This window comes from Notothenia coriiceps, unplaced genomic scaffold (assembly GCF_000735185.1).
Source record: "Notothenia coriiceps isolate Sejong01 unplaced genomic scaffold, NC01 NC01_scaffold00029967, whole genome shotgun sequence".
NCBI lineage: Eukaryota > Metazoa > Chordata > Actinopteri > Perciformes > Nototheniidae > Notothenia > Notothenia coriiceps.
The window spans coordinates 158295-168757 of NW_011362668.1; the positions used below are offsets into that span (position 1 = coordinate 158295).

Below are 10463 nucleotides of genomic sequence, written 5' to 3' on the forward strand. Positions count from 1 at the left end.
GTGCGTGCGTGTGTGTGTGCGTGTGTTTACATTATTTTTAAATGAAAGCAGGAAAAGATGGACACACTTATAAAACCACAAACAACAACCATATAAAGAGTTTAAAGGAAACAAAGGAAAGGTAATCGCACGGTAAAGGCTTTATTTACACAATCCATAAAGCAAGTGGGCAAACATAAGCTCCTGAATACAGAGCTGTGACAACCGAAACCGAGCACATTTGAATATTAAGGTCGTTGTAGAAGTAGGATTAGGTGAAACGGTGGAGTTGAATAGACACATTTATCTGAAAGAAAAAATCCATAAATTGTTCACTTCTTTAATCTTTTTGCAATCTATAACTTTTCCTTACTTTCAATGGCACAAACACAAACATATGTTTAAAAAATGAACAAGAGATGTAAAAACACAAGAGAAACACTTTAAGACAGATTTAAAAATTAGAAAGACAAAAACTAAATAAATCAGTGTTGACTGGCCCATATCCAGATCAATGCGGACCATGACAGCTGTGTGCCCACAACGCGGGCCACATAGATGGTTCTGGTGAAATAGTTGTTGAAAGGAGTAAAAACAAAATGCAGCCTTGATATTTCCCTTCCTAATCATATTGGTGACGTGGCCAACAGCACAGTGTGTCAACGTATGTGTGAGACCCACAGGACATCTTCTCCACTTTCTAACCTTTTAATCACTCTTATTAGGAAATGCAGTTAGCATCTTCCCCATCTGTTGGCTTCCTGCATGTGTATGATGGGGAATCGGACACTAGCGCTATCAAGTGGACTGACGTAAATGTATTTGTGTCTTTGTTTTGACTGAAGATAGAGTCCATGCATGTGTTGCTCTGAACAGAGAAGGCAAAAAGGGGAAGCACTGTGACTGTTGGGTGTCTTTCACTCCATGTTTCCTTCCATTTTGGAGCCGATTAACACATGAAGGTCTGGATTGGTGAAGTGATCTGGCATGAAAGCATTGACAGGTATTAGTGGTTTAAAATGAGCTTGTATATCTTGACAGTATTGTTAATTTGGATTGTGATAACCATGGCAGCAACTATTCCTGGGGTACATTTAAGGCTAACATCACAAGGCTAACAACATCTCATATTTTTCTACAGTGCTTTTTAGTCCATTCCTCATCATTTCTCCTCAGCCATATTCCTATTCCTTCAAATTACATTTGAGCATGTCTTTAGAAATGCCTCACAAAGTATTTACGAGCATTTATTTATTTTTTCAACCCATTAGAATCTAATGGGTTGAAAAAATCAAAAAGTGCATCTAATGATTAGATGCACTTTTTGATGCACACCAAGAGTCGTTTTGACGTATTTTCATGGGTCAACACATGGTGTGTGTGTGTGTGTGTGTGTGTGTGTGTGTGTGTGTGTGTGTGTGTGTGTGTGTGTGTGTGTGTGTGTGTGTGTGTGTGTGTGCCTCACCTGCAGCGAAATCCCGGATGTCCGCAGGCCTTTTTAGAAGCACATCTCTGTGAGAGGAGGACAATAAATGTGATTAGTAACTTTACAACTGCAGTACAAAGAATATTGAGGAGACTGTGCCCTTTGAGTGTTTGAAATAAAGAGTTCACCTTAAAATGTGATCAACTGATATTAGTCAGATACACTCAATGTCAGAGGCAGATTCTAAAGTATCTTAAAATACTTTCTTTCAAATAAGCTGCAAGATACATTAATAGAAGGTTCGTATTCGTTTGAAGTTACTTTGTATAGCATCTGATATAAATCATAAAAAGTCAGTATGTCATAATAATCATAAAAATGTATATTATAATTTATTATAAAAATAATAAAAAATAAAAGTCATTGTTGGTTATAAGAACCAGAAAAAACATGATAATATAGCATATCAGAAAGACCCTTTAACCCTGACGAGAAGATAGAAGTCCCTGCATAAAGGCAGTACCTGACACTCATTTGTGATATACAATTAATTGTTCAGTCTCTATCCCAAATAGGCTACTACCAGCAGACACAGAGAGCAAAGAACAGTTGGTTTAATGTAAGTTAACTAACCTTAAAAAGTCACCTATCAATACCTCCACTTCTGGATGTGATCCCAAATACTTCTCATTGTTAATTCTCGTCTTGATCTAAAAAGAAAAAGCATTTCAGGTTAGTCAACAACATACAAATCCAGCTGCGGGTTGTGGCTGTGTGTGAATGAGACACTGTTACCTTGAACTGTCGAAGTTTCTCCTGCTGATCAGCAGTTAATACACCAACGTCCAGTTTAGCTAAATCCCCTTTTCCTGACATATTTTCTCTACAAATGTTGGTCTAATGTATCACCTTACAGACCGGAGACATGTCACGCTCAGATCTGTCCACCTGTTACTGACATGGCTGCTGCTAACAACTGTTACTATGGAAACAACCTCCAACAACAAACGGCTGCGTCCGCTAGGCGGCAGCAGAAGACAAAAAAAATGACTAACATTTCTGCAAATGTGTGAGTTTTCAGTCACACGCCCTTTTTTTCAATACAAGGACGGACTGTTGTGTCCTCGCTGAAGATTTATGGGATTTTTATTTTATTATTAATCAATGCTGTAATTATTGTTGTATGTTATTCACCAAAAAGTAATGTATCGCTTTCTGTGTGGGAGGGATTGTGGGGTTTGTATTGTAAGGACTTTGGGTTGCATTTTACTTTGATCAATCACACAATTCAACATTATAAAATGAGCAACCATGGGGATAAACGGTGTGCCAACACCAGGCTTCAGCCATCATCACACAAAAATGTAATTTATTCACTTTATAGCAAAAATAATTACGATATGCTAAAATCGGCAACACCCCCCTCCCTATGACTAGAAAGCTGTTCTATAGCCTGAATTGTTGCATTATGAGCTTGTTGCTATATTAAGAAATATCTAGGCTGTATTCAATGTGTGTATTGTTTCTTGACAGTCTTTCTAATATGTCTTTAACTTGTAGGACAACATTCATTTGTGCTACTGAATCCTTTTTTGGAAGCTCAAGCACCTTCACTGTCTGATATAGGTTGACTGTTTTTTTGTTCTCTCTTTTCTGTCGGTTTCAGAAATACATCATATGAAAACTGCAGTGTTATGTCAGCTTAGACCTTTTTTAAAGTTACATTTTTGACTTCTGTAATATTGCAGTAAAACACCATGGCAGCTGAAATGCGGTTCCAACACTGACGTTCACCATTCAACTTTTTAAATGTATAACACCACAACAAGTCCTATAAGATGGGGTTTTGCCTGAAGAAAACATTTAAGAGGCTGGGTGATTAGGGAACTGTTCTAGGTTCAGTATATTGAGACTGAAAACTATTTAAAAATGCTTTTTGACTTTCAGTATCCCAGCATGGCTGTATTCAGCTGCTATTTGGGGCCTCAAGGCTAAAATGAGCCTCTGGGCCTGAATAAAAACTCTGTCCCTCCTCCTCTCTGTGCAATGTGTACAGTTTTATGCTTGATAGAAGCATACAACCACAGGTCTTAAAACTATATTTTAGTGCAGAGACATCTAAATAATAAATCACTTTTAGTGTTATATTGATTTATATTGTGCTTTGGTAAAATATTCCTAAACACGTAAACAGTTCTGCAGCTGACTGAATTGATACTTGTATGCCATAACCTTTTTCCGGTCATCAGACCATATTTATTCAAAAATAAAAGAAAACAAATCCATTTTGCAATCGCTTTTAAATATCTTGTAAAAAAATATGTGGAAACTGAAAAGACATGAAGCAAGTAATATAGTCGATAAAGCTTATTAAAAGTGTTTATCAACAGAACAGGAGTTGGTCGGCTATAGAGCTTTAGAATTAGACGACATAGCCTGCTGTTTTATCAGGTCTTTCAATTGCCACAGATAAATGACAGAGTATCTTTACTGCTTTTCATATGACAAATACAACAAATAAAAGTCTTTCAGAGGTATTCAAGGCATATGATAGAGATAGAAAAATACTATACAAGCTGAGTTTGAGTGCAACACAAGCTCCTTGGAGAACCATCAACGTTTTAAGTCCACTATCCTTTCAATAATATATCGCACTGGATATGGATTGTTTATTCCCCTTTTGCCTGTTCATCAATCCCTTTGGAGAAATAAATAACTTGGGTTGTTGAAATGCAAGGCGTCTATCCTCTCCTTCAAGCACTGTTTCTCTTCTTCACTTTCTTCTTCATTTTCTTCTTCATTTTCTTCTTTACTTTCTTCTTCATTTTCTTCTTTGCTTTCTTCCATTTCACTCGGTGGTGGTTCTTTGTTACAAGGAGGGGCAAAGGTCACCAGAGCATGTCCTTCTGGAGGTCTTTGAGTGGAGGGTGCAGGCCGTGGAGAGTCACCGTACGGGGTGCTAACACTCATACTCTTGAGTTTAGACATCAACCTATCCCTGTGTCCGAAGTGGGAACAAAGAAAAGAAAAGTTAACTGAAAGGATTTGCTGAAGTTTTAAATCAAATGACTCCCATCCATTTGGGATTATTTAGCTTTTGTTATAAATGTATCCATGTTTGTTTTACAGTAGGAACAACTATTTTAAACATATATTACCTGAATATGAAAAGAGCCAAAATGACCGACAAGAAAGCAAATGAACCACAGGAGATCCACAGGATATGATGTGACCTCTCATCTCCACCTGGCACAGGTTCAGGAACTGCAGGAAAGACGGGAAGACTGTGAGAAATCCAAATGGAGATCAATAACATACATGCAAGTACGTTTGGGTGGGACTAAATGTCTGTGTATGTGAGGTAGTGTGTTGAGCCATGCTTCCTGTGGCTTGTTTCGCTGTCGTGCCTTAGTTATTATGAAGACATGGCTTCCTGTTGAAACCCAGTGGGGCACAGGGGGTTTTCAACACTAACAACATTTTAGAGTTCCCTTTCTCCCACTCTCTCTGCCCCCCTCCTCTCTTTCTCCCAAACACAATAAGCTAATTAAAACATGTTTTACATTCTGCTATATGTCTTACCATCAGACAGATCCTCATATGCACCAGAGCCTTCAGTGTATACTGAAAACTGTTAGAGAAGGTAACATAAGAGACGGTGTGAGATACTGGAGGCAGGACAACAACTAGCATCAAAGTGTTAGGAGAGCATTAATGATCAAAAGACACATTTAGACTGTTACCGTTGTGGCAGTGAGATCCTCATACTCCACTGACCGTTTTGCTGAGGAGAGAAACATCGATACAGATGAAATCAGAAAAACATATTGTACTGTAGAGGCTATTATTGCAGTGCATTCCCAAAAAAGTCAGACATATCAAATAGATACGTATGAAGGATTTCAAGTTAAAAGAAAAGAAGGATATTAGAGAATATCCCGATAAAACCTTTTCTTAAGAGGTTTCACTTCGATCGTTCAATTTCATTTAATGGGGTTTATTTAATTTGCAAAAGGATTTGAAAAAGCATTTATTCTTTTAAAAATAATTTCAACACTACATGTATCCAGGATCCATAATACTGCACTCAAGCTGTGTACAAAGATTTCACTTATTCAGAGGGATAAAAAACGTGACGGAAAGAGGTGAAAGTATGTACAACTTTAAAGGAAGGAAACGGGAAGCTTTCCTCTACGGGTTGTCCTAACTTCTTTTGTTTCCAGGGAGGATCAAGTATTACTGAAGCGATAAAGGACAATGATTTACAGGTCCACCTAATTAGCACCACTTCCATGTTTCTGAAGCAATATGTTATAATGATATCATACGTGTCCTCTAATAGAAGAGAACTAACATCCACACAATAACCTCAGTTTATACTGTAGCAGCCAGAGAGGCAAGAGAGAAAATGAACATTTAAGGTATTTGTTTGTTGTTTTCGGATCTATTTTATTTTTCTCTTCTGTGTTTATAACTAAAGCCAAGGTGACAAAGTGTAAAAAGCAGCTGGCAGGTGAGGCTGAAGTTCACCACCGCTTGTTCCAAAAAGACTTAAAGCAATCAGGTCCTCTTCTTGCAGGTGAGTTTCCACATGCACTCTTAACACAAGGTATATACAGTATATTGATATGTTGGCTGTTTTCACAGGTGGGAAAAACGTTTTATAGAAAAATGGAACTGGGAAAGCGTCTCTTCCACAAATATGAACAATTATCCTATAAAAAAAATGCTCACTTGCGTCCCAGGATTTTCCGTATCAGCTAATGGGAGGATCTAATTTTGAAATGGTTTGACTCAATGCTTTTATTCCTACATTGGATGTGTGTGTGTGTTTACCTGTCCAGCTACTTTCATAGACGGGTGTGCTCCAGTCACTCCAGTGACCATCATACTCTTCCCTAGTCCTGAGCTGTATGAGGTATTCAACACCAGGCATTGCATCCATTATAGTATATGAGTGTGTGTCCTTAATCATCTGTATCTACAAAGCCAATTACAGAAAGAAAAAAAACAGATAAATAAACAATGTCTTCATCTGAGTATTAACTAGCCAGAAGGCTAACAGTATATTGATCTACTAAACTGTAGCAAGCAAACAAACACACAACATATGAAAAAAATCCAGCATGCACCTGCCAATGATCAAAGGACTTGAGAGGTCGGTATTTGATCTCGTAGATTAGTTTATAAAAGCTGTCTTGAGACTTCCAAGAGATCGGAAGACTCCAGATGACCATCATCCTCATCTCCTGTCCCTCCTCCTGTCGGACTGACACCCCTGATGGAGGGTCGGGCTTCACTGAGGGAGCAGGAAGGAATAGAATGAGTGCTTTAATTACCAATACATTTCACCAAAAACACATATTGCGTCGACACACACAAACCTACATATGCTCAGAGGCATGAATGAAAGCAGGGAGCTGGTGGCGTTGCCTGCCATGCTTGTGACGCACAAGTAGGCCATGTAATTGCTTCTCAGCTCGTCGTCATTGTGATCCAGAGCACACCAACAGCGGGAGTGCTTAGAGGAGTATGAGCACTGCAAATGAAGAAAGGACTTTGTCGCGCTGCGAGCAAAACATTAAAAAGAAGGAAAGAAAAAAAACATCTTCACACACACATATAAAGACATAAATAACACAACTTCTTGTGGTATTATGACATTTTTGTTTTGCTGTGGTTTAACATCATCCAGTGTGAAGTAATTGGTAGCTGGTAAATCTACACAGTGTAAACCTGCTTATAGTGGTTTGGAAATTCAACTTTAACCTTATTTTCATTCCATTTAGGATTTTTATTTAATTTGTTACTTCATTCAGTGCCTACTCCGAAACTCCTCAAAGCACTTTCGCTTCAACTGTTTGAACAGCAACATTTCAGCAAGCATATACTTTCATTATTAAGTGTCACCATTTCTGGTTAACCTTTAATCTTATTCTAATAGATTAAACAATGATACAAATTATTACTGTGGATATCACTTGAAAAGATCTCCAAGCGGGATACATTCCAATTATTTATAGCTCATCATATGTGTACCTGCTTACTCACCTAATGTGATCTACAGGTTAGTTCAGGGGTGTCAAACTCATATACACAGTGGGCCAACATTTAAAAATCGGTACTAGTCGAGGGCCGGACTGGTTCAATGTTTATTGTAAAACTTATTGAAATTACTTATTGCACATATTAAACCTGGAACTAACAAGCTTAAATAATTGCCTATAAAAACAACATTAAACATTAAATAAATGAAAAATCAGTTGCATGAATTCCTTTCTTTTCCGGAGTCATTTCTTATGATTACATTTTTCATTGTCGCATTGTTTTCATTGTTGCAAGAAAAAAAGTGTAAGAAGGAAACATCCATTTAAACTCAGTTTGCTGCTATGATGCTAGTTCAAGCCAGATACTTGGCATCTAATCTTGGACCACCATGGGCCGGATTTGGCCCGCTGGCCTTGAGTTTGACATGTATGAGTTAGGTGATACAGGGTCTAAATATAAACTTTACTATTTTCTAACACAGGTACAAGTTATTCAATATGAAATTATACTGTAAGTTTATTTACCTTTTACTGAGGAAGAGGGAGCAGTTAGGGAAGATAGTGAAGGGCTTCTGAGGGGCCCACTCACAGCGAATCTTACTGCTGGGGGACTTTTTGTAGCACGACAGCTGGGGGGTCTCTAGAGGATCTAACAGAAGAGGGGCAATGATATTGTACATTATTCAAGTCATTCAGTCAGTTCATTGTTTCCTAATTATATGTTAATCGAAAATATGGTTAATCCCCTCATCTGCTGGTACGCTAAAACTAAAATGTATAAAATGAAACTATATGTAATACTATTTCTGCTCAGCTAGAATGAATAATTCCCAGAGTCCAACATTAGACTTGTGTAAAACCAACAAGCAAAAGCAAAAAAGTACCCATCAAAAGGGAAAATAAAAAGAGAAGCAAAACCAAAAACCTATTTAAAGATGTTTTAAATAATTGACCTTACATCCTTATGCAGAAAGTATGCCATGTTGCAATGTCTTACTCACACTGTATTGTGTATAGAAAACCGCCACTAAGGTTAAACTTTTTGTTTTGTGTTTTCTCAATTAAGACAAATGGAAGGGCAAATATGGCATGGATAAAATTGACACTCATTACAGCTTCATTGACGTTGTGACCCACCTGCGACCTTGACCTTTAGGGAGAACTTCTCTCTGCCTCTGTGGTAACACGTGAACCTGCCGGAGTCGGACAGTCTCACTGAGGACAGAGACAGTGAAGACCCTCTCCTCTCAAAGCTGATTTCACCCCAGTCCCTGTCTCCCTTTCCCACGATCCTCCCATTCCACTTCCAGTGTAGCCTCGGCTTTATGCTCCTTGTTACTGTGCTCCCATCCTCACCTTCCTCCTCCTCATAATCTCCAGTCTCCCAGACCGTGGGAGTGCTCGGAGAAGTTGTGTAAGCTGTTGCTGAATGTTTGAGACTCTTGCTTTCTCCTGCCTCAGTCGTGTTAGAGTGGTATCCTTCACCCACAGTATTCTCCACAGTAGGTTTGGCACTTTTCATCAAAGCTTCAATGTTCCTTATATTGTTAACAGAGGTTCGATTTTCATCAGAAGAACTCCCTCCTCTGACCTTTACTCCATCCGCCTCCACATGACCGCTGCAGCTCAAAACCAAGTTACTGCCTGGAGATAAAACCAACACACCAGGGGGAGGGTCTGCAAAAAACAAAAAACAAAACACGATTACAGAGCTAATATAAACTACTCTATGTGTGCTGGCTGCCTTGAATTGTGAATGGCTGGACTTGCTTAACGGAAGCCCTGAGAGGCAAATGCGAAAAAAGAAACCATCGTTTTTCCTTAAGTCTAATAAAAATTATTTTGAGACTTCAGAGCAGGGGGGAAATGTTTGGCCAGGACAATCTAAATTTGAGGAAAGAACATTTGCAGGGTACTTTTTTCCTGTGTGTTGTTGTAATACTAATTTTAGCCAAAAGAGGCTAAAGTGCTCATCAGTAAGATGTTCTCCTTTCTTTTGATTTACTTTAATCCTTTTTTTCTTTTCTTTTTACAAATTAGGCTACATACTTTATCTTGATACGCCCTACCCTACATAACAGGAATTTGCTAAAACACACTACATCTTAAGCGTGCGTTCACACATGCCTTGTATAGTGTGAACGCTAAAATAGGTGGTCTCGGAGCGCTTGCTTGCGAAGTCAGGAGCGGTTCATTGCTGGTGTGAACCGGTGTGAACGCAGTCCGCACAAGAACGTGGATATCTTCAAAAATCTTTAACGAAAGAGTCTTTCAAGACATCCGTGGTTGTTTAGTTAAAGAGTGAAGCAGAATGAAGTGTTGAACAGTGTCGTGTAAAGTAGCCTAAAGATTCTCCGTCAGCTACATAAAAGTAAGAACACCTGTCGTCGGTGAAACGCCCCTCCTTACTGCAGAACGTCTCTCATTGTGTTATAATGTTTTTTAACGGACGTTGTCTGATTATATAATCATATGCGCGGGCCGCTAGAGTGAGTTGGTCTCCAGATTAACAGCAGCATGAGAATAACCTGCTGAAAGTGCCGTTGCTCCGTGGCGGAGGCTCCGGTAGAAATTGCCGGGATTTGCGTTTTTACCCCCTTAATGTCTGACCAATGGTTGAACAGCATTTCCGTGAACATGACTTGTGTTTAAAGTGTTTAGTCCGTTTGAGTTTTGCCCGTGTGAACGCAAACCGAACCTTCTGAAAAATTAAACAATGTAAACTGTCGTCTGGTGCGCACCAGAAAATTTACTATTAGGTGTGAATCTTTATATATACAGTCTATGGTGTGAATGCACCCTAACAGAGTGCATGAATATGGGCTCAGGACAGTCTCATACACACATGCACACAGAAGGATTCACACTTGTATTGCATGATCCGCAAAAGGATTACACTTGTATTTCCGGATACACACTTGCGTTTTTCAATGCACACACAAATGGGTTCCGTTTCATATACATGTAAATAAAATCGAAATACAGAAAAAAGTTTTACCTATGTATTTTTG

At 38.7% G+C, this 10463-nt stretch overlaps 2 protein-coding genes across 2 annotated transcripts in view; both read right to left on the bottom strand.

The window, feature by feature from the left end:
* Nucleotides 1-132: 132 nt before the first annotated feature.
* On the bottom strand, nt 133-2380 carry riiad1 (regulatory subunit of type II PKA R-subunit domain containing 1). Its single transcript, XM_010787018.1, has 4 exons — nt 2201-2380; nt 2039-2115; nt 1445-1491; nt 133-961 (listed from the first exon to the last, which is right to left on the bottom strand). Exons 1-4 carry the CDS (start codon nt 2279-2281, stop codon nt 897-899), a joined length of 270 nt encoding a protein of 89 aa, XP_010785320.1. The 5' UTR covers nt 2282-2380; the 3' UTR covers nt 133-896.
* A 1263-nt stretch (nt 2381-3643) lies between these two features.
* The window catches only part of il6r (interleukin 6 receptor), a 15770-nt gene continuing 8950 nt past the window's right edge, over nt 3644-10463 (bottom strand). The window contains exons 5-13 of the mRNA XM_010787044.1: nt 8590-9129; nt 7978-8101; nt 6794-6972; nt 6538-6704; nt 6242-6386; nt 5149-5189; nt 4988-5036; nt 4564-4669; nt 3644-4403 (exon numbers count right to left, since the gene is read on the bottom strand). Coding sequence (XP_010785346.1) covers nt 4097-4403; nt 4564-4669; nt 4988-5036; nt 5149-5189; nt 6242-6386; nt 6538-6704; nt 6794-6972; nt 7978-8101; nt 8590-9129 — 1658 coding nt within the window. The 3' untranslated portion in view covers nt 3644-4096. The remainder of the gene's footprint in view (nt 4404-4563; nt 4670-4987; nt 5037-5148; nt 5190-6241; nt 6387-6537; nt 6705-6793; nt 6973-7977; nt 8102-8589; nt 9130-10463) is intronic.

Excerpts from the sequence above, each read along its gene's own strand:
- riiad1 (XM_010787018.1), bottom strand. The coding sequence starts at position 2,281 with ATGTCAGGAAAAGGGGATTTAGCTAAACTGGACGTTGGTGTATTAACT. Across the intron at positions 2,116-2,200 it reads AGAAACTTCGACAGTTCAAG|ATCAAGACGAGAATTAACAA; the intron begins GTAACAGTGTCT and ends TTTTCTTTTTAG. Across the intron at positions 1,492-2,038 it reads TTGATAGGTGACTTTTTAAG|AGATGTGCTTCTAAAAAGGC; the intron begins GTTAGTTAACTT and ends CTCCTCTCACAG.